This window comes from Bombina bombina, chromosome 4 (assembly GCF_027579735.1).
Source record: "Bombina bombina isolate aBomBom1 chromosome 4, aBomBom1.pri, whole genome shotgun sequence".
NCBI lineage: Eukaryota > Metazoa > Chordata > Amphibia > Anura > Bombinatoridae > Bombina > Bombina bombina.
Window position 1 is genome coordinate 537,969,819 of NC_069502.1, and position 25,044 is coordinate 537,994,862.

The following is a 25,044-nucleotide window of genomic DNA, read 5'->3' on the forward strand; positions in this document are numbered from 1 at the left end:
CCAAGAAAGTAGTTTAATGTCCAAAGAATGCATAGGCTCAAAAGAAGGAGCCTGCAAATCCTTCAAAACCAAATTAAGACTCCAAGTAGGAGAGATTGATTTAACAGGCTTAATACGAACCAAAGCCTGAACAAAACAGTTATCAGGAAGTTTAGCAATCTTTCTATGAAATAAAACAGAAAGAGCAGAGATTTGTCCCTTCAAGGTACTTGCAGACAAACCTTTATCTGACCCATCCTGAAGAAACTGTAAAATTCTAGGAATCCTAAAAGAATGCCAAGAGAATTTATGAGAAAAACACCATGAAATATAGGTTTTCCAAACCCGATAATAAAACTTCCTTGAAACATACTTACGAGCCTGTAGCATAGTATTAATCACTGAGTCAGAGAAACCTCTATGACTAAGTACTAAGCGTTCCATTTCCATATCTTCAAATTTAGCGATTTGAGATCCTGATGGAAAAACGGCCCTTGAGACAGAAGGTCTGGCCTTAAAGGAAGTGACCAAGGTTGGCAACTGGACATCCGGACAAGATCCGCATACCAAAACCTGTGAGGCCATGCTGGTGCTATCAGAAACACATGCGATTGTTCCAATATGATCTTGGAGATCACCCTTGAAAGAAGAACTAGAGGTGAAAAATGTAAGCAGGTTGGTAAAACCAAGGAACTGCTAACGCATCCACCATCTCCGCCTGAGGATCCCTGGACCTGGAAAGGTACCTGGGAAGCTTCTTGTTTAGATGAGAAGCCATCAGATCTATTTCGGGGAGACCCCACATCTGTACAATCTGACAGAATACATCCGGATGGAGAGACCACTCCCCTGGATGTAAAGACTGATGACTGAGATAATCCACTTCCCAATTGTCTACACCTGGGATATATATCGCAGAAATTAGACAGGAGTTGGATTCCGCCCAAGAAAGTATCTGAGATACTTCTTTCATCGCTAAAGGACTGCGAGTCCCCCCCTTGATGATTGACATATGCCACGGTTGTGATATTGTCTGTCTAAAAACAAATGAATGATTATCTCTTTAATAGAGGCCAAGCCTGAAGAGCCCTGAAAATAACACGGAGTTCTAAAATATTGATTGCTAACTTCGCCTCTTGAGATTCCAAACTCCTTGTGCTGTCAGAGACCCTCAGATAGCTCCCCAAACTGTGAGACTTGCATCTGTTAAAATCACAGTCCAGGAAGGACGAACAAAAGAGGCCCCTTGAAGAATCCGATGATGGTCCAATCACCAGGATAGAGAGAGTTGAATGTTGGGATTTAAGTATATCAACTGTGATATCCGAGTATAATCCCTGCACCATTGATTCAGCATGCAAAGCAGCAGAGGTCTCATATGAAAATGAGCAAAGGGGATCGCTTCTGATGCTGCAGTCATGAGACCTAAAACTTACATGCACATAGCCACTGAAGGGAATGATTGAGACTGAAGGTTTTGACAGGCAGAAACCAATTGTATTTGTCTCTTGTCTGTTAGAGACAGAGTCATTGACACTGAATCTATCTGGAAAGCTAAAAAGGTGACCCTTGTCTGAGGAATCAAGGAACTCTTTGGTAAATTGATCCTCCAAACATGTCTTTGAAGGAACAACATAAGTTGATTTGTGTGAGATTCTGCTAAATGAAAAGATTGAGCAAGTACCAAGATATCGTCCAAATAAGGAAACGTCGCAATACCCTGCTCTCTGATTACAGATAGAAGGGCACCGAGAACCTTCGAAAAGATTCTTGGAGCTGTTGCGAGGCCAATTGGAAGAGCAACAAATTGGTAATGCTTATCTAGAAAAGAGAATCTCAGAAACCGATAGTGGTCTGGAGAAATCGGAATGTGAAGATACGCATCCTGTAAGTCTATTGAGGGCATGTAATGACCTTGCTAAACAAAAGGCATAATAGTCCTTATAGTCACCATCTTGAAAGTTTGGACCCTTACAAATTGATTCAAAAACTTCAGATCCAGAACGGGTCTGAAAGAATTTTCCTTCTTCGGGACAATGAATAGATTTGAATAAAAACCCAGACCTGGTTCACGAATTGGAACTGGTACAATCACTCCTGAAAGCTCCAGATCTGAAACACTCTTCAGAAAAGCCTGAGGTTTCACAGGATTTGTTGGAACGTGAGAGAGAAAAATTCTTCTCACGGGAGGTCTTATTCTGAAACCTATTCGATACTCCTGAGAGATGATATTCTGAATCCAATGATTCTGAACGGAACCTGCCCAAACGTCTTGAAATAATTTCAATCTGCCCCCCACCAGCAGAACTGAATTGAGGGCCGCACCTTCATGCAGTCTTGGGGGCTGGCTTTGGTTTCTTATAAGGTTTGGATTTATTCCAACTCGAGGATGGCTTCCAATTGGAGCCAGAGTCCTTAGGGGAAGGAGTGGTTTTCTGCTCTCTATTCTGACGAAAGGAACGAAACCGATTAAAAGCTATAGATTTGCCCTTAGACTTTTTATCTTGAGGCAAAAAAACTCCCTTCCCCCCAGTAATAGTGGAAATAATAGGGAACCAAACAAATTATTACCCTGGAAAGATAGAGATAGTAACCTAGATTTAGTTACCATGTCAGCATTCCATGATTTGAGTCATAAAGCTCTTCTAGCTAAAATAGCCAAAGACATAGATTTAACATTAATCTTGATGATATAAAAAATAGCATCACAGATAAAATGATTAGCATGTTGAAGCAAACGAACAATGCTATTGAAATCAGAGTATTTTTCCCATTGTGCTAAGCTATCCAACCAAAAAGTTGATGCAGCCGCAACATCAGCCATTGAAATGGCAGGTTTGAGAATATAGCCAGAATGCAGATAAGCTTCCCTTAGATAAGATTCAATTTTCCTATTTAAAGGATCCTTAAAAGAAGTACATTTAGCAAGAGTAGAAATGGCCCCATCAACCTTATGGACTTTTTCCCAAAACTCTAATTTAGCCACTGGCAAAGGATACAACCTTTTAAACCTTGAAGAAGGAACAAAAGAAGTACCAGGCTTAGACCATTCCTTAGCAATCACATTAGAAAGAGCATCAGGAACAGGAAAAACCTCAGGAGTAGTCACAGGAGGTTTATAGACAGAATTTAAACGTTTACTGAATTTATTATCAAGGGGACCAGACTCCTCAACATCCAAAGTTATCAACACATCTTTTAATAAAGAACAAATATACTCAATCTTAAAAAAATAAGATGATTTATCAGTGTCAATGTCTGAAGTAGGATCTTCTGAGTTAGAGAGAACCTCATCAGAGGAGGATATATCAGTATGTTGCCGGTCATTACAAAATTCATCATTATTATGAAAAGTTTTAAAAGACCTTTTACGTTTATTTGAAGGCAGTATAGCAGCCATAGCCTTCTGTATCGCATCAGCAATATAATTTTTCATATCAACAGGGATATCATGTACTTTAGATGTTTAAGGAACAACAGATACTGTACTAGCACTAATAGAAACCTTTTCTGCATGCAAAAGCTTATCATGACAACTGTTACACACTACAGCTGGAGATATAATCTCCACTATCTTACAACAGATACACTTAGCTTTGGTAGAACTGTGTTCATGCAGCATGGTTCCTACAGCAGCTTCTGAGACAGGATTAGATTGAGACATCTTGTAAAATGTAAAAGAAAAAATAACATTTAAACAGAAATGTCTTATTTCCATATATAGCAGTTTTAGGAATGGGAAAAAAAATGCAAATGCACTTCACATCCCTCTGACAAACTCTGAGAGGAATTGGGCTTCAGAATGCTTAGAAGCGCATATCACAGAAGAAATCGTAAAAATCAAGCACAAACTTACTTCACCACCTCCATAGGAGGCAAAGTTTGTAAAACTGAATTGTGGGTGTGGTGAGGGGTGTATTTATAGGCATTTTGAGGTTTGGGAAATTTTGCCCCTCCTGGTAAAATTGTATATCCTATACGTCACTAGCTCATGGACTCTTGCCAATTACATGGAAGAAACAGCAGGCGATTGCTAGATTTGGGTCACTTCTGATTGGCTCACTAGCTGTGTGCTGCTAAGGAATTGCAGGCCTTGCAGTGAAGCAAAAAACAGCAGGTTATTGGTAGATTTGGGTCACTTCTGATTGGCTCACTAGCTGTGTGCTGCTAACAAATTGCAAGCCTTGCAGTAAAGCAAAAAACAGCAGGTGATTGGTGGAGTCGTATGACTGTTGCTCCTGATTACCTCACCAGCTATATCCTGCTCCGGAACTGCAAGGCTTGCAGCTGTCAAATGCAACTTAACTTATACGTTTATTGAGCAGGCAATTTCATGCACTTTTTGCATTGGAATGTCATCACTAAAACAATATAGTTATTGATGTTAAACATATATATCTTTTGTATAAAGAGATAGCTAAACAGACAGATAGAAACTTCCTCAAGGAAGTATTATTACACTTTATCCTTTGTGTAAACATTTACATTTTCATATCTAGTATTTTCCAGATATTCTAATTCCATCTGAACAAAAATGGTTCACAACTATTCCTATGGAAATGAAATTTGCGCATCAAGCCAATACAGGCAACAAAGTTGTAAAGGTAATAATCCTAATAGTACACTCAGGTTTGTTAACGTATTTTAAAAAATATATTTTAAACATAGCAAAATATTTGCTTTGAAAACTGCTGTAAAAATAAAAAACTAGATTTAACTACCACTGTGTTTTATTAATATCAGGGATGTGCACAGTTTTGGCGCTGTGCGTTCATTAGTGAAGCGAATACGGAAAATGGCCGTGGCCTGCAGCATTCGCCTCCTTTCTTCAGCATATTTACTAGAGTAAAAGTTTATACATATATTTGTGTGTTGCACTTTTACTCTAATAAATAAGGCTCCTAAATGAGCTGAATGCCACATACCTATTAGATATGTTGCATTGCTCATTAGTAAATAAGGACTTTTTTTGTACCTTAGTTATTTTCAAGCAAAAACTATCACCTAGATTACGAGTCTTGGGTTAGCCTTAAAAAGCAGCGTTGAGAGGTCCCAACGCTGCTTTTTAACGCCCGCTGGTATTACGAGTCTTGAAATGACAGGCTCACCGCTCACTTTTTTGGTCAGACTTGAAAATACTGCAAATCCACTTACGTTAATTGCGTATCCTATATTTTCGATGGGACTTGCATAGCGCCGGTATTACAAGTCTTCCAAAAAGTGAGCGGTACAGCCTCTCCTGTCAAGACTGATACCACATTTAAAAGTCAGTAGTTAAGAGTTTTATACTACGGCGTTAGCCCATAAAACTCTTAACTAAAGTGCTAAAAAGTACACTAACACCCATAAACTACATATTAACCCCTAAACCGAGGCCCCCCCCCAACATCGCAAACACTAAAAAAAAATGTTTTTAACCCTTAATCTGTCGAACTGGACATTGCTGCCACTATAAAAAATATATTAACCCCTAAACCGCCGCACTCCCGCATCACAAACACTGGTTACATTTTATTATCCCCTAATCTGCCGTCCCCAACATCGCCGACACCTACCTACATTTATTAACCCCTAATCTGCCTTCCCCCAACGTCGCCGCAACTATATTAAATGTATTAACCCCTAAATCTAAATCTAACCCTAACACCCCCTAACTTAAATATAATTTAAATAAATCTAAATAAAATTACTACAATTAACTAAATTATTCCTATTTAAAACTAAATACTTATCTATAAAATAAACCATAAGCTAGCTACAATATAACTAATGGTTACATTGTAGCTAGCTTAGGATTTATTTTTATTTTACAGGCAACTTTGTATTTATTTTAACTAGGTACAATAGTTATTAAATAGTTATTAACTATTTAATAGCTACCTAGTTAAAATAAATTCAAATTTACCTGTACAATAAATCCTAACCTACGTTACAATTACACCTAACACTACACTATAATTAAATTAATTACCTAAACTAAATACAATTAAATACAATTTTAAAAAATTATCTAAAATACGGAAACCCCCCCCCACTAAATTACAGAAAATAATAAAATAATTACAAGTTCATTAAACTAATTGATCCTAATCTAATCCCCCTAGTAAAATAAAAAAGCCCCCCAAAATAATAAAAAGCCCTACCCTATACTAAATTACGAATAGCCCTTAAAAGGGCCTTTTGCGGGGCATTGCCCCAAAGTAATCAGCTCTTTTACCTGTAAAAAAAAAAGTACAATACCCCCCCAACATTAAAACCCACCACCCACATACCCAACCCTACTCTAAAACCCACCCAATACCCCCTTAATAAAACCCAACACTAACCCCTTGAAGATCACCCTACCTTGAGAAATCTTCACTCAGCCGGGCCGAAGTCCTCAACGAAGCCGGGCGAAGTGGTCCTCCAGACGGGCAGAAGTCTTCATCCAAGCCGGCCAGAAGAGGTCCTCCAGACAGGCAGAAGTCTTCATCCAGGCGGCATCTTCTATCTTCATCCATCCGCCGCGGAGCGTCTCCATCTTCAAGACATCCGACGCGGAGCATACTCTTCAAACGAAGTCCAACTGAAGAATGAAGGTTCCTTTTAAATGACGTCATCCAAGATGGCGTCCCTTGAATTCCAATTGGCTGATAGAATTCTATCAGCCAATCGGAATTAGGGTAGAAAAAATCCTATTGGCTGATGCAATCAGCCAATAGAATGCCAGCTCAATCCTATTGGCTGATTGGATCAGCCAATAGGATTGAACTTCAATCCTATTGGCTGATTGCATCAGCCAATAGGATTTTTTCTACCCTAATTCCGATTGGCTGATTCTATCAGCCAATCGGAATTCAAGGGACACCATCTTGGATGACGTAATTTAAAGGAACCTTCATTCTTCAGTTGGACTTCGTTTGAAGAGGATGCTCCGCGTCGGATGTCTTGAAGATGGAACCGCTCCGCACCGGATGGATGAAGATAGAAGATGCCGCCTGGATGAAGACTTCTGCCCATCTGGAGGACCTCTTCTGGTCGGCTTGGATGAAGACTTCTGCCCGTCTGGAGGACCACTTCGCCCGGCTTCGTTGAGGACTTCGGCCCGGCTGGGTGAAGACTTCTCAAGGTAGGATGATCTTCAAGGGGTTAGTGTTAGGTTTTATTAAGAGGGTATTGGGTGGGTTTTAGAGTAGGGTTGGGTGTGTGGGCGGTGGGTTTTAATGTTGGGGGGGTATTGTACTTTTTTTTTACAGGTAAAAGAGCTGATTACTTTGGGGCAATGCCCCGCAAAAGGCCCTTTTAAGGGCTATTTGTAATTTAGTATAGGGTAGGGCTTTTTATTATTTTGGGGGGCTTTTTTATTTTATTATGTGGATTAGATTAGGTGTAATTAGTTTAAAAAACTTGTAATTATTTTATTATTTTATGTAATTTAGTGGGGGGGTTTTCGTACTTTAGATAAATTTTTTTAATTTGTATTTAATTGTATTTAGTTTAGGTAATTAATTTAATTATAGTGTAGTGTTAGGTGTAATTGTAACTTAGGTTAGGATTTATTTTACAGGTAAATTTGAATTTATTTTAACTAGGTAGCTATTAAATAGTTAATAACTATTTAATAACTATTCTACCTAGTTAAAATAAATACAACGTTGCCTGTAAAATAAAAATAAATCCTAAAATAGCTACAATGTAACTATTAGTTATATTGTAGCTAGCCTAGGGTTTATTTTATAGGTATTTCGTTTTAAATAGGAATAATTTAGTGAATTGTAGTTATTTTATTTAGATTTATTTAAATTATATTTAAGTTAGGGGGGTGTTAGGGTTAGAGTTAGATTTAGGGGTTAATAACTTTAATATAGTGGCGGCGACGTTGGGGGCGGCAGATTAGGGGTTAATAAGTGTAGGTAGGTTGCGGCGACATTGAGGACAGCAGATTAGGGGTTAATAAATATAATGTAGGTGTCAGCGATGTTGGGGGCGGCAGATTAGGGGTTCATAAGTAAAATGTAGGTGGCGGTGGTGTCCGGAGCGGCAGATTAGGGGTTAATATTATAGTGTAGGTTGCGGCGATGTCGGGGGCGGCAGATTAGGGGTTAATAAGTGTTTAGGTGTGTTAGGTGTAGACATAAAAAGTATTTCCCCATAGGAATCAATGGGCTGCGTTAGGAGCTTTACGCTGCTTTTTTGCAGGTGTTAGGTTTTTTTTTTTCAGCCGGCTCTCCCCCATTGATTCCTATGGGGAAATCGTGCACAAGCACGTTTTGCCAGCTCACCGCTACCATAAGTAGTGCTGGTATTGAGGTGAGATGTGGAGTTAACTTTTGCTCTACGCTCACTTTTTTTTCGGCTAACGCCGGGTTTGTAAAAACCCGTAATACCAGTGTTGTCTGTAGGTGAGCGGTGAGGGAAAACTGCTCGTTAGCACCGCACAGCATTACCGACAAAACTCGTAATCTAGGCGTATGTGTTTACTCTTCAAAGTGCAAAGTATTAATTTAACTGTGTGTGCTGTGTATTCATTTGTCCCATTATACATTTTGCATTTTGTTCCAGGCCTTGCTGCAGTCTATTAACAAGTTGGATGATGTAAGAAATTACCTTCAAACCATTGTACAACATTACAACGAAGAGCTTGGACACCAAAAGCTACAAATTGAAATCTCTGAGAACATTGTGATAAAAATAATACGTATACATAGAGTTCTCTCCAGTGAGAATGGGTGGGTTGTAAATAATATATTTATCATCTCAAAATGGAAGAAAGTCCTATATTGTTTTTTTTTCTTTAATGAATCAGATAGAGCATGCAATTTTAAGCAACTTTATAATTTACTCCTATTAACAATTGTTCTTCGTTCTCTTGCTATCTTTATTTAAAAAGCAGGAATGTAAAGCTTAGGAGCCAGCCTATTTTTGGTTCAGAACCTGGGTTATGTTCGCTTATTGGTTTGCTGAATATAGCCACCAATAAGCAAGTGCTATCCAGGGTTCTAAACCTATAATGGGCCGGGTCCTAAGCTTTACATTACTGCTTTTTAAAGATAAATAGCAAGAGAACAAAGAAAATTTGATAATAGGAGTAAATTAGAAAGTTGCTTAAAATTGCATGCTCTATCTGAATTATTAAATACAAAAATTGGGTTTAGTATCCCTTTAAGATGAGGAAATAAGAGTCTTCATAGACAAGTTAATTATACTGCAGAAGTGTCGCCTGATTCCCTGAAGGATTTTTTTTTTTTTAAGCAAATGTGGTTGCTTTTTAAAGCTGTTATAACACTGATATGATTAATTGTAACATTAAAGGGGCGGTAAAGACAAAATCAAACTTCCAAGTATCAGTATGTAGTTATAAACAACTTTCCATGTCCCTTCTATTATCATATTTGCTTTATTCTCTTGGTATCCTTTATTAAAGATTAGGCTCAGGTGCAGCAATGCACTACTGGGAGCTAGATAAACACATTGTGTGAGCCAATGACAAGAGGCATATTAGTGCAGCCACCAATCATTAATCACTGAGCCTACCTAGGTATAAAGCCACAAGTAACTAAATTATTGAGAGTGTTTTAAACCAACATTAAGTATATTTTCCTCAAAATCAAACTCTATATTGTCTTCTTTACGGAATAAAAAACATAGCCCATAGGATGAGTCTTCATCAAACTCTCTGCCAAATATCTGAACGGTTTTGCACTTTGTGAAAGATGATTTCTATTAATATGTTTTGGACCTACCTAGGTATGCTGTTACCTACGTAACAACAGATACCAAGAGAACAAAGCAAATTAGATAAATTGGAAAGTTGTTTTAAAATGCCATGCTCTATACTAATTATGAAAGTTCAACTCTTACTTCACTCTCGCTTTAATCTTGTAGATAAAATGTTTACTCATAAACAATGTTTAATTATATGTCTATTTGTTATATTTTCCATAACAGGGGTAATGTCTTACTGGTGGGGTGCGTGGGCTCTCACCTTTCAACCCTGGTGAAACTTGCTCTCTATGTTGCTGATGTACCTTTGCATTCTTTGGACACAACTGGAATAAATAAATTTACCAACAGTTTAAAGTCTGCTATACAGATTTCTGCCGTGGAAGGAAAACCAACAGCTATTTTGCTCACTGTAAGTTCTTTTGTAATTATACTTTATGATTAAACAGATAAACAGATAATCGTTTATTTAGACACAACATTTCAAAATGGAAAAGGAAACAAGAAAGAGTAAATTGCTCACTAGATAGAGACCATATATAAGAGTGTAATAGCATAAGGATTTATATATATATATATATGTGTGTGCGCATGAGTATAAAATAATGCATACAAATTAAACATTTAATTCAAATTTCCTAAACAAAAAAACATGTAGTGATAATCCAAAGACATATGAAAACTAGAAAAATGATGAGACAATTGTAGCATATTGATTTATTATGATTATACTAAAGTATGAATAGAATCTTGATTGCATATTTTTACAGGTTACAATAATCACTTTTTATAAATATAATTTTAATGTTTTTGCCATATTCTAACTTATTTTACTGTGAAATACCTTGGATAATTGTTCTAGTTGCTTTCCCTCCAGAGATACTGGAATGTCTCCATCATACTTAAGTCTGACATTTACCTGAACCTGCAACATTATACACAGTGATTGGTTAGCTCAGAGCTCAAGTTTTTTTTTTTTTGGTTTTCTTCCTAAAAAGACACTAGAGACTAGGAGCATGAATTCTACAAGGCTTTTCAAGAGTGTTATCCCTGAACTTCACCTAATACATTTCACTAATAAAATAACATTGGTAAATTATTTGAAAACATTTCTTTCTTTCCTAAGATATGGTGAGTCCACGGAATCATCCATTACTAGTAGGAATATCACTGCAGGAGGAGGCGAAGAGCACCACAGCAAAGCTGCTATATATGTCACTTCCCTTACCCATAACACCCAGTCATTCTCTTTGCCTCTGTTCATGGAGGAGGTGAAGTTTTTTAGTGTCTAAGGAAAATTGAACTTCAATCAAGATTTTATTATTTTGAAATGCTAGAGTAGGTTTTCTCTGACTTTCCTCTCAAGTCTGAGTGTAGCTGTACTCCACGTTAGTCTCTTTAGTAGGGCAGTGGTAGCTTTAAAGCAGTTAGGAACTTGTGATGTGGACTCTCACTTTGTTTTCCTAACAAGTTGCTGCCATTGTATAGATAGCCAGAGTAGATTTACTCTCGGCTAGATTTAGAGTTTTGTCGGTAACGACCCGCGTAGCTAACGCCGGCTTTTTTCTGGCCGCACCTTTAAAATAACTCTGGTATTGAGAGTCCATATAATGTCAGCGTTAGGCTCCAAAAAAGGAGCGTAGAGCATTTTTAACGCAACTGCAACTCTTGATACCAGAGTTGCTTACGGACCCGGCCAGCCTGAAAAACGTGCTCGTGCACGATTCCCCCATAGAATACAATGGGGCTGTTTGAGCTGGAAAAAAAACCTAACACCTGCAAAAAAGCAGCGTTCAGCTCCTAACGCAGCCCCATTGTTTGCTATGGGGAAACACTTCCTACGTCTGCACCTAACACCCTAACATGTACCCCGAGTCTAAACACCCCTAACCTTACACTTATTAACCCCTAATCTGCCGCCCCCGCTATCGCTGACCCCTGCATATTATTTTTAACCCCTAATCTCCCGCTCAGAAAACCGTCGCTACTTACATTATCCTTATGTACCCCAATCTGCTGCCCCTAACACCGCCGACCCCTATATTATATTTATTAACCCCTAATCTGCCCCCCACAACGTCGCCTCCACCTGCCTACACTTATTAACCCCTAATCTGCCGAGCGGACCGCACCGCTACTATAATAAAGTTATTAACCCCTAATCCGCCTCACTAACCCTATAATAAATAGTATTAACCCCTAATCTGCCCTCCCTAACATCGCCGACACCTAAATTCAATTATTAACCCCTTATCTGCCGACCGGAGCTCACCGCTATTCTAATAAATGTATTAACCCCTAAAGCTAAGTCTAACCCTAACACTAACACCCCCCTAAATTAAATATAATTTTAATCTAACGAAATTAATTAACTCTTATTAAATAAATTATTCCTATTTAAAGCTAAATACTTACCTGTAAAATAAATCCTAATATAGCTACAATATAAATTATAATTACATTGTAGCTATTTTAGGATTAATATTTATTTTACAGGCAACTTTGTAATTATTTTAACCAGGTACAATAGCTATTAAATAGTTAAGAACTATTTAATAGTTACCTAGTTAAAATAATTACAAAATTACCTGTAAAATAAATCTTAACCTAAGTTACAATTAAACCTAACACTATACTATCGTTAAATTAATTAAATAAAATACCTACAATTACCTACAATTAAACCTAACACTACACCATCAATAAATTAATTAAATACAATATGTACAAATAACTACAATGAAATAAACTAACTAAAGTACAAAAAATAAAAAAGAACTAAGTTACAAAAAATAAAAAAATATTTACAAACATAAGAAAAATATTACAATTTTAAACTAATTACACCTACTCTAAGCCCCCTAATAAAATAACAAAGACCCCCAAAATAAAAAATGCCCTACCCTATTCTAAATTACTAAAGTTCAAAGCTCTTTTACCTTACCAGCCCTGAACAGGGCCCTTTGCGGGGCATGCCCCAAGAAGTTCAGCTCTTTTGCCTGTAAAAAAAACATACAATACCCCCCCCCCAACATTACAACCCACCACCCACATACCCCTAATCTAACCCAAACCCCCCTTAAATAAACCTAACACTAAGCCCCTGAAGATCATCCTACCTTGTCTTCACCTCACCAGGTATCACCGATCCGTCCTGGCTCCAAAATCTTCATCCAACCCAAGCAGGGGCTGGCGATCCATCATCCGGTGGCTGAAGAGGTCCAGAAGAGGCTCCAAAGTCTTCATCCTATCCGTGAAGAAGAGTAGATCCGGACCGGCAACCATCATCTTCCAAGCGGCATCTTCTATCTTCATCCGATGAGGACCGGCTCCATCCTGAAGACCTCCACCGCGGACCCATCTTCATCCGGCGACGTCCAACTGAAGAATGACGGTTCCTTTAAGGGACGTCATCCAAGATGGCGTCCCTCGAATTCCGATTGGCTGATAGGATTCTATCAGCCAATCGGAATTGAGGTAGGAATATTCTGATTGGCTGATGGAATCAGCCAATCAGAATCAAGATCAATCCTATTGGCTGATCCAATCAGCCAATCAGATTGAGCTCGCATTCTATTGGCTGATCGGAACAGCCAATAGAATGCGAGCTCAATCTGATTGGCTGATTGGCAATAGGGTACATAGCTATAATGTAGGTGGCGGCGATTTGCGGTCGGCAGATTAGGGGTTAATTATTGTAGGTAGCTGGCGGCGACGTTGTGGGGGGCAGGTTAGGGTTTAATAAATATAATATAAATTTAATCGAGTGGCGGCGATGTGGGGGGACCTCGGTTTAGGGGTACATAGGTAGTTTATGGGTGTTAGTGTACTTTAGAGTACAGTAGTTAAGAGCTTTATGAACCGGCGTTAGCCCAAAAAGCTCTTAACTACTGACTTTTTTCTGCGGCTGGAGTTTTGTCGTTAGAATTCTAACGCTCACTTCAGACACGACTCTAAATACCGGAGTTAGAAAGATCCCATTGAAAAGATAGGATACGCAATTTACGTAAGGGGATCTGCGGTATGGAAAAGTCGCGGCTGAAAAGTGAGCGTTAGACCCTTTTTTGACTGACTCCAAATACCGGAGGTAGCCTAAAACCAGCGTTAGGAGCCTCTAACGCTGGTTTTCACGGCTACCGCCAAACTCCAAATCTAGGCCTCTGTCTTTTCTTGTTTCTACAGGTCTCTGAGAGGAATGACTTCCTCTCATGCTGGGTGAGCTGTCTTTCTGCCGGACAGCTGAATGTGCAGGTAAGTGCCTTTTTTTCTTCTGGGGTTAGGAGGCTGGCACTTCAGAGTCATGGAAAATTAGAAGGACTCTCTGCAATTTTTTAATGGGCACAGAATCCTCAGTGGGGGTTTAAGGCAGTTTGCAGGCACTTTTATGGGAGTTTTTTTATCCCTTTATAGATAGGAAGGGGTTAATTTTTATTTTTTTCTGGCTCTGGTTTATTAGGATTATACTGTAGTTTATCCTTGTGTTTTTTTTAAATTTTATCTGAGTCTGGATTTCCGGTTATATCTGGTAGAGAAGACACCGTTTACGTTTCATCCCTTCATATCCTATGGTCTTATAGGTAGGGATTGGTGTCGTTTGTTTTTCTCTGAGGCGCAGTTCTGTAGTGTTTTTTAACTACTGCACTTTGATCGCAAGGGTGTTTATTGCAAGCGCTCCCTTGCTTGTGTTGTGTCTCTGTTTGTTTTCCTGTGCAGCTGGGAAGCGCGTGCTTTAGTTAATGATGCAGCTTCTTTCAGCCTAGTCAGCTCCTCCTTCTTCTTTCTCAGTGCGGCGTCGGCCGTGTTCGTTTATTAATTCAACAAGGAGCTCCTGTCTAGTTCCGTTGCGGCTGCTGCTTGTGTGTTAACAGCCATGTACTTAAAATTTTCTTATGTTGGGATAAGAGGGTATATGTTATAGCACAGTAAATTAAACCAGTGCTTTATTTATTCATTTATTTGTTTTTAAGGTATGAAGCCGCTTGTTTTTGCTGGAACTCTATTTAAAGAGACAGTGGTGTTCTTAAAATATGCAGATACTTTTAAGAATTTGTAGTTTTTCCTTTTTTTTGACAGGGATATAAATAGATTGGCATTTATAATAGGCTATCTGTTTTAGTTAGTTAAGTTGATGCCCTTTGAGCCTTATGTCTCCCAGGATGATGCTTGGACTATTCCATAGTTTTCTCCTTAACGTCCCAAGCCTATATGGTGTTACATGTAGTGCCCTGCGGTTCCTCTTATTCTCTTGGAGGAGTGTATTTGCCTGCTGATTTGCAGCTCAGGTATTTTCAATATCTGCAAAAATATTTGCATTTTTCTTTTCCTTCTGGGAAAGCGCAAGAGGATATTTAAGTATCCTTCAGATTTAAAGCTTGAACACCTTTGTGTATGGTAAGAGGTTTTGGCTAATTTGAGGTGACTTCGATACGTATGTCGTTGTCGAGTGTAAGAATCTAGTGAACTTTATAATTACTAGGATTCTTCTGTGCAAATTTTTTTTCCTGTTCTAGACCGTGCTAGGAGTTTTTTCACTGGAATGGGAGAAGTCAGGGATTCCTTTTTTCCCGTCTCCTGTCTTTAAAGGATTTTTCCTGTCGCTGTCTTCATTAGTTATCAGGGAGCATGGTGCCTTTAGTGGTAGGGCATTTCTACTCTAGCTTAAGGAATCTTTGTTTCCTAGAGAGGATATTTGTTCTTTCAGGATCAATGGACTAAGCTGGTGACTTACATGGAAGTTTGTATTTTTGTATTGCCACTGTGTCAGGTGCAGCATTTTTGTGCACTGTCTTTTCTAATTTCAATTTGGTAGAGACTCCTTTGGAGCAAATCCAGTACAGAATTAAGGCTCTCTAGCTAGCCTATTCTTTATTTCTGATGTTACCAAGCAAATTCGGCTGGGAGCCAAGATATCTGGCTTCATTATACTACGCCGCGGGGCGTTTTAGACAGTGGATTTTTTCCAGTTTTCTGGTACATCCATTCAAGGGTAAGACCTTGTTTGGTCCTGAGCTGACAGGAATAGTTCTGATATAAGGAGTTTGCCCCCAATCCGGGATTGGTCCACGTGGGGGGTTGATTCTTTCTGTTTGTTTTCAAACATGGATACGAGGTGTTCCAGATAGTCTGTGGACATAGTACTTCAGGGTTACTACATACTAGTCTTTTCTTTCCTGTCTGAGGCAGGTTCCATCTCTCAATTTTATCTGCAGGCCAGATAGCTGTGAGGCATTTTTGTAATGCTTTTGGGGTTAGTTCCAGTTCCTGTAAGCAAACAAGGCCTAGGATGTTATCATTCTGGTTTGTGATTACCCTTTTTTGCCCTATAGTAGACCTAAAGTGTCAACAGCCTGTTTTGGGGTATCGTTCTTTAAATGGAACCAGTGGCTCCATTTTTCTTCTTGAACTAGTGACTATAGTTCTGGTTGGTGAGGTAGCTCATTTGGTAATTGTCCTGACTACAAAAAAGCCTGTTTAAAGGATCCAAGGTCACAGGTTCAGATCCCGGCAGGGCCAGCTCAGTCCTTCGTCCTTCCAAGGTTGATAAAATGAGTACTATTAAATTGGGTAATAGTAACAACTATTACTATTCAACTGCCGATTTGGTTAATTCCGAGAGCAAGCGCTGGAAAAGCGCTTTGAGTCCCACTGGGAGAAGGGCGCTATATAAATACTAGTTGTTATTATAAAAAGACATGTATTTTTCAGTTCCTGAGTTTATCCTTTCTGTCAAACACTTTTCTTTTGGCCTTGCCATGGTTTTCAAGGGGCTGTATTGGCAGTGATCAGGTTTCAGGGAATTGCTATGGTGCCATTCCTGGACATCTTAATGGTTCAGGTGCCATCTTTTCAACAAGCAATCTTTCATTCCGAGTTCTTGTCTATCTTCATTCCTCCAATGGAAGTGAATCTGAAAATGAATTCCCTTGTTCCAACTACAGAGGTAGTTTTCTTAGGGAACAGATTAAGTTTCCCTAGCTCTGGAAATATTTTTGTCAAAGGTCAGGAAATAGAGGATTCTTTTTGCCTTTTTTGGCACTTTTTCTGTTCCACTTTTCAGTGAATCAATGTATGGAGGTAATGGTCTGATGATTGCTTCTTTGGACATCATCCCTTTGTCTGATCCATCTGAGAGTGTGGTTATACATGTTCAGATAGTGGACCAAGGATTTTGTGGCTCTGCCTTAGAGGATAGATCTAGATCTGCCGACATGAGATTCCTCCCTGTGATTCAGAGAGGGGAATTAGTGGTAGAGTGCTTACTTTGCTTGCGAGAGGTAGCAGGATCGTTACCCGGATTCTCCAGAGTCTTTTGGGGTTCTCAGGAGCATTTGTCTTGGGGCGCATTCTTCCGGAGTCCTTTCTGAGTTATAGTCATGGTCGCTAGCCTGTTGGGTTGGTGACTATGGACTTGGGAGGAGCTTACTCTCCACATCACCATCTTTACAATGCTCTGATGGCTTGGCCTCAGTTGTTCTATCCGTTTTTTTAGGTTATAGTTGCTATTTCTTCTCAGTGGTTTATATTAACCACCTGGGAGGACCCTGAAGTTCCTTTGCTATGATTGGCGTGGATTGTTCAGTGGGAGGATGCTCACATTCTAGTTTATCCACTATTCACATTTCAGTGTATACCGGGAGCGGACTTCTTGAGCTGTTCGTTTTTTCATCCCGGGAGTGGGTTTTCCCGGCGGTGTTCTCCAGGTTAACTCAGGTTAACATGGGGGGTGCTGGAGTTGGAGATATCAGTACGCCAAGTTTCCAGGTTATGTTTAAGGTCAGAGATTAGCAGGCTGCTCTGCTAAATTCCCTGGCAGTTCTTTGGGTTTTCAGTCTGATGGCTCTCCTCCATGGGTCTTTGCTCGTATCAAATGGAAGTGAGCATCAGTATTATTATAAGTTCCTGCATAGTCTTGCAGGATCTAGTTTCAGACCTAGCGGAGATGTATATTTTCCACCTTGGTGTTTGATCCTGTGGAAGGACCTTCTAGTTCAGTGTCTTTTCTTTCATACAACTTCTTTTTCTCTGAAAGCTTTCTGCTGGGAGATTGACTGCTTAGTTATGTCTAAGCGTGGTTTTTCTGAATCGGTCATTGAGACCATAAATTCAGGCTTGCATGTCTGTTACTAGTTTCTTTTACCATAAGGTATAGTGTACATTCCCTGATTGGTGTGAATCCATGGACTTCTCTTGGAAGTAGGGTCAGGATTCCTAGGGGGTTTTGCCCTTCCCCAGGTCAGTCTGGAGGATGGTTTGTCAGTCAGTTTTCTGAAGGGCAGTTTTCTACGTTATCTTTTTTTACACAAGTGTCTGGCGGATGTGCTAGACGTGTATACTTTTGTCAGATCCTAGTTAGTATCAGGCCTGATGAAGTCTGTTGCTTTCTTGGAGCTTTACCTTTGTTTTAAGCTTTTTGCAGCAGGTTCAGTTTGAGCCTTAGCATTCCATAAGATTTTAACTCTTTTTCTTGGAATTTTCTTTTTTATTATATATTCTGCTCGGAGAGTTCAGGTACTCTGGGCTTTGCAGTGTGATTTGTTTTATCTTTTCGGATAAGGTGGTTTTTTATCCTAAGTGGAAATGTTGTTTGGGAATTGTTGTACCCTCTCTGTGTCCTCATTCTTATTTTTTGAGATACGTGTGTGCACAATTTGGATGTTGTGTCAGCTTCTGTTTTTGTTTGTTTTCTCTGTATTAGAAAACTAATGCTACTTCTCTTTTTTCTGGTTGGGAAATAGTTTGTTTGCAGCCCTGCAGTCTGAAAAGCAGTCTCCTGAGAGAGTTATGGCTCATCATTCGAGGGCTGTCTCTTCTTTTTGGGCTTTTAAAATGAAGCTTCTGTGGAATAGATTTGCAAGTCTGTCTCTTGGTTTTTCTTTCCCAAATTTTACAAATGTGTTTCTTTGTCTCGGTTGAGGCCTCTTTTGGGGGTATAAAGGTTTTTCATGCAGTGGTGCCTTCTGTTTAGGTTATCTGTCTTGTCCCTCCCTAATCATCTGTGTCCTCTAGCTTGGGTATTGGTTCCCACTAGTAATTGATGATTCCATGGACTCACCATATCTTAGGAAAGAAAACATAATTTATGCTTACCTGAAAAATGTATTTATTTCCGGATATGGTGAGTCCATGGCCCACCCTTTATTTAAGACAGTTATTTTTTCTTAAACCTCAGGCACTTCTACACCTTTGTGTTATCTTCTTTTTCCATTTCCCTTTCGGCTGAATGACTGGGGGTTATGGGTAAGGGAAGTGACATATATAGCAGCTTTGCTGTGGTGCGCTTTGCTGCCTCCTGCTGGCCAGGAGTGATATTCCCACTTGTAATTAATGATTCCGTGGACTCACCATATCCGGAAATAAATAAATTTATCAGGTAAGCATAAATTATGTTTTTGCAATTCAGTGTATAATTTCTGATAAATGTTGTGAGTTTGCTGCCCTTTTAGATATACATAGCTTTTAGAGTCATTAGTCACTACTTAGCTTTGTGGAAACCTGGTCTGTTTAAATGTGCTAAAGATATCTCCTTCCACTGCCCTCCAAAAGCACAATCCTGTGACTTAATTCCTTATTGGCTCTGCATTTTGTTTCGCTCCCTGAGCTATTGAAAGGGTTAATTGCAGATTTCTATGATTATTATAATTATCATGCTTAACGTCGGCATTCTAATGACACCACTCTGTGCTGAACAATTCTCTGCTTTGGCTCCAGAAATTAGTAGGATCAGCTACCATAGCATTAATCAGATGTCTGCTATGTGCAATCACACAATAATTACTAAAGATAAAAGGCTGAGCCGCTTCCCTGCTATTAACCTATTAGACATAAATGTAACAAACAATTATCTGCAAGGAAACAAAAAGTCATTGTTTCAAACCCACATATTACCATAACTCATTCAGCAGCAACACTAAATATTAACTCAATATTTCCTAATGGATCAATCAAAGAGGAAAAATATGTTAAAGGGGCACTCAGGTTTTATTAAATTTTCATGATTCAGATAGAGCATGTAATTTTAAACAACTTTCCAAGTTACTTCCATTAAAAAAAATGTGCACAGTCTTTTTATATTTACATTTTTTTGAGTCACCAGCTCCTACTGAGCATGTGCAAGAACTCAGACTATACGTATATGCATTTGTGATTGGCTGATTGCAATCACATGGTACAGGGGGAGTGGAAATATACATAACTTTGAAATGTGTTAGAAACGAATCTACTACTCATTTGAAATTCAGAGTAAATGCTATTGTATTGTCTTGTTATCTTGCATTTGTTGATTATGCAAATCTACTGTGTTTCCTTTAACAGAAATAAATGTGCTGCATTCTATTTCTATACTAGACAACATATCTGAATATTTTGGGCACAATGTGTGAGTTACATCCATTGTGAACAAAGGAATATGTTTTGTTTTCAAGCAGCAGAGTCTTTATAATAGAAACTGGGCATTAAAATTGGTGTTGTGTTTTGCCATGTGTCCGAACTTCATTTTAATGTGCTGCCATGCGCACTTACATGCAGGTTAATACAGGTTAGGGACTAATAATGTATTACCTCAAAGGAGAAGCCTGAACTTGGCTGTTGTGTGCTCCTAGTGTTTGTTTCACATCCTGGGCACTTCCCTCTTGTTCACTTATATTGACTGTAATGATATGAAATAAAACATACCAATAATGCTGCTATAGAGTGCTAAAAACAAATGCACCCTCCTGAGCTCCTATTTATGATCCTACCTAGATTTACTCTTCAATAAAGGATACCAGGAGAATGAAGCAAATCTGATAACTGAAGTATACTGGAAAAAAAATAAAGTGTGTACTGTATGTGAATCATGAATGGTTAAATTTGACTTCACTGTCATGCACACAGTATAAAATTGATGCTGTAATTGATTTATCTGTCCACAAGATGTCACTGTGGTATTATCACAACTGTGCATTTTTATGGACCAAGGGATAAAAATTGCTTACCTACCAGGTATCTGCTTATTATATTCCTAGGTCACCGTATTATGTTTACTAATATGAACGCTGTTACATTTATTTGCATAATTTTTGGTCACCTGGGTTTCCTAACTTTTCAATTTCCCATCCTTACCTTACAAAAAACATTACAAAGATTCACTATATACAACATGCAACTTTCAGCTTAACCCCTTTGTCTTGCCGGACTTTATTTCAGTTTAAATTTATATTCTGTAAATGTTTATACAGGTGGCCCTCGTTTTACAACGGTTCAATTTACACCGTTTCAGAATAACAACCTTTTTTTCCAGTCATGTGACTGCTATTGAAAAGCATTGAGAAGCAGTGCATTTATTAAAATAGCCAGTAGGTGGAGCTGTCCGCTTGTGTTGCAGCAAAGCCAAGCAAGCTGAAATTAATCAGTTTAACCAGACCTGAGCTATCGAGCAGATTTCAAAGAAACAAGATCTTCCCGTCTATAAATCAATCCAGATTGGAATGCATAGAAAGAACTGTTTGCAGAAAAATGCAAGTGAAGTCTGTGTTGTGTGATTATTTTATTAGGTTTATAATGCTGTTTAGCATTTAAAGTCTTCATTTCAAAGCTTTAAAAATAACGTATTAGGTGTTACTTATGACAATTTTGAGAGGGGCCTGGAACCTAACTCCCTCACTTCCCATTGACTTACATTATAAACTGGGTTTCAATTTACAACCGTTTCAATTTACAACCATTCCTTCTGGAACCTAACCCCGGTGTAAACTGAGGGCTACCTGTACTTTTAAAATGTCTGACACTAAGGGCTCGTTTCCACTGAGCCGTAATTAGGTTTGTGCGAGGTCGTAAGCCGTTAAATATGCTTTCTGAAGCAATTTTGTTGACTGCTTCCGATGACGCGTTATAGATCAATATCGGCAAATGAGCTGCGGATATGTGTGGGTGTTTTTACACATATTGTAGATCTCTATATAAATAAGATACATAGGTAAATATTAAAACAGCTGTACAAGATTGTACTTTATAACATGAATGAACTGTGTTTTTTGTATTTTTTCTTTTTACTTATAACATGTAATAGGCTTCAGAACTGGTCACTGAGAACTATCTAGATGCTATTAACAGTCTGCTAATATGTGGAGAGTATCCAGCATTGTTCACAACAGAAGAAATGAATGATCTTCTCCAGGTAAGGGAAAGTTATTAAATTGACTTTTTAGTGGAAGACCTGCATGCTGTAATTTGTTAGAGCATGTCATTATTGCAGCACTTATCCTAGAACTCTGTGTTTACCCCTTCAAAGAGGTTAAGCTCATAGATAAAGTCCCGCTCAGGAACTTTAGAGAACTGGTGGTCCCAAGCAGGATATAAATGTTGAGCCAATCAGCAGTGGTAGTTACATGACCCATCAATCACCAGCTGCGCTCAGCTCAAGAGCTGCAATTCTTGTGGCTCCCAAGCAAGACTTAATCTATGTGTTTAAACCCTTTGTGGATGAGTAGTGCAGAAATTACATTAGATAACAAATTATCCTTCACACCCACAACCCTGTATAGCGAGATAAACCTTTCTCAAGTTAAACATTTGCTTTTATAAAATTGTTTGAGGGGCCTCACAGTACTGACGAGACGTCTGAGATCATCTCGCCAGAGCGGAGAGCTTTAGAAAATCTTTCCCTCAAGTCTCTAGACTAGTCAGCTATTGGTGCTTTCAGTTTGTGGTGGGAAAATATTGTTTTTGCTTTGCTAATATTATTTTTGCTTTGTATATTTGGTAAGTTATGGACAATAGTAAATCTATTCCTCATTTATATGTTTTTACTGTGTTTTTAAACATAAATAATTACGTTATTGGATATGAGTTCAAGAAAAGAGTTTTGTACTAAGTTGTAAAACACTTTTTTAAAAAGCGCTATAGGTAAATAGAATAATATCTTACTAAAACATTTGGGAAGTAGACACAATCAAAAATTTGCCCTGATTGTATAATTAGCCAAATAAGTGCCAGATTACGAGTGGCGCGTTAACAGTAAATCGTGAGCTAAAAAGGGTCTATTGCAGCTGTTTGCGCACGTCAGGTTTAGCGCTCATAGTACAAGTTGAAAGTAAACGCCAACACTTGAGCACAATCACAAATTATGCTAGAATGATTACTGCGACCTCAGAGCTATGGTTAAATGTATCATGAAACAAAAAAGTGTAACAAAACACATCAAAAATACATTGCAAATTACAGTTACACTCATAATAACACCAACTAAAAAATATTGCACAAAAAACTTATAAGGGCTCAAAGATATGAGATTTCAGGTAGGCAGGCAAAAGGGCTTTAACATAGAGATACATACATATACATTGCTAAAGATGTATATGTATGTGTGTATGTATATATATATATGTGTGTGTGTGTGTGTGTACAGTTGTATTTATATGTGTGTATATACAGTATGTATTTACAGACTTATATACACATATAAACACAAATACATTGGAATACACACACATATATATATACATATATATATATATATATATATATATATATATATATACAGTATGTGTGTGTATATGTATATATATATATATATATATATATATATATATATATATATATATACGCACATTGGAGCTCTTTGCAGTTAAAGGGACAGTATACACTCGTTTTCATATAACTGCATGTAATAGACACCACTATAAAGAATACAATGCACAGATACTGATATAAAAATCCAGTATAAAACTGTTTAAAAATTTACTTAGAAGGTCTCAGTTTAGCTCTGTTGAATAGGTAGATGGAAAGCCCACTGCAAGTGGCAAATAAGACACTCCCCCCTTCCCCTTCTTTTGCATATGAAAAGACCCTTTACACAAACAGGAGCAAGCTGGAGAAGGTAGCTGACGGTATTCTCATAAACTTTGGGGCTTGGTTAGGAGTCTGAAAATCAGAGCAATGTTATTTAAAAATAAGCAAAACTATACATTAAAAAAAAAAAACTTTAAAAAAACTTTATGGGCTATATAAATAGATCATCTGGAAAACATTTATGCAAAGAAAAAATGAGTGTATAATGTCCCTTTAAGTAGATGAAAACATGAAAGATCATATGTATGTAATATTCATAGTTAATAAAGTGGTATACTGTGTATTTTACTTTATTATGTTATTTTTTAGATATTGTTTTAACCATTTTCAAAAAATGAAATACTGTATATAATTTAAGCCATGTTTTATTTTGCAATTCAAAGTCCATATCACAAATCTAAACTAGAAAAAGAGAGAAAAACACTTCAGTTTTAAACTAACTCAATTTTTAACCATCTTGAATTAAGTAATTTACGTTAATCGATTTGTTTTACTTTAATATCTTTTTCTCAATTTAATAACTTTGCTCATAACTCAAGCAGTTCGCTTTCATCTTTTATGTTGGTTATTACTGATCTTGTTACCCTTAGCATATTACAAATTAAAGTCTTACAACTATCTAAGATATGTCATTGTGAATTTAAATATGGAGAAAAGTGAGGGAGAGAGGGGGGTTACTTCTTGTGGATTGAAAATTATGTTTTATTAGCACAAAATATTTTTATTACATATTACACTACCATTAAAAAGGTATTAAACGCCTCTTGCTTTTGTGTTAGAAAAATGCCTCACCAGCCTGCACCATGTATTAGAACTAGTTAGGTCATTTACAAAGGCATATTTAAATATACTCTAAAAGTCAATGCACATAATGTCATAATCCCTATCTTGTTATCTAAATTCAAGCATTTACAAATATCCCCATAGTCAACTAAAAAAATAAAAATACCTCTCTAGTTTTGCATAACATACTTGATTATATATGTATATAATGCATCATTTCATTTAAAATGAAGGGAGAACCTCTTTTTGTGATTCATACAAAGCATAGAATATTTAAAATGTTTCCAATTTGCTTAGTTCTCATAGTATTCTTTGTTGAAGAGATACCTAGGTAGATACCAGCATGCACATTTCTGGAGCAGTACACGACAGGAAACTCCGCTGCTACCAAGTGGTCTTTCAAATGTATAACATAGTTATAAAACTACTGCCATATATTGCTCCATTCACATGCACCCCCCAACATTTCCTGCCTGCTTTTCAACAAAGGATATCAAGAGGACAAATTAATTGTGATAATATGAGTAAATTGAACATTTTATCTATTTTTTTTATGTACTTGAAACATGAAAAAAGTTTTTTTTTTGTCCCTTTAAAAGTATGGAGCACTTACATATATGTATCAAAATGCAAATACTAATAAAGATCATGATACAATGTTGGCGATAGCACTCAATAGTCTGGCCAAACTCTTCACTCTGAGGGGATTTAGCGCACCCATGCTATCCTTCATCCAGTTGTTAGCGCACCCTA

The 25,044-nt window shown here is 37.8% G+C and overlaps 1 protein-coding gene across 1 annotated transcript in view; it reads left to right on the plus strand.

The window, feature by feature from the left end:
• The window catches only part of LOC128657631 (uncharacterized), a 524,168-nt gene that overhangs the window by 313,798 nt on the left and 185,326 nt on the right, over positions 1 to 25,044 (plus strand). Inside the window, exons 66-69 of the mRNA XM_053712016.1 lie at positions 4,479 to 4,583; positions 8,521 to 8,687; positions 9,907 to 10,093; positions 21,728 to 21,835. Of these exons, the coding sequence (XP_053567991.1) occupies positions 4,479 to 4,583; positions 8,521 to 8,687; positions 9,907 to 10,093; positions 21,728 to 21,835 (567 nt within the window). The remainder of the gene's footprint in view (positions 1 to 4,478; positions 4,584 to 8,520; positions 8,688 to 9,906; positions 10,094 to 21,727; positions 21,836 to 25,044) is intronic.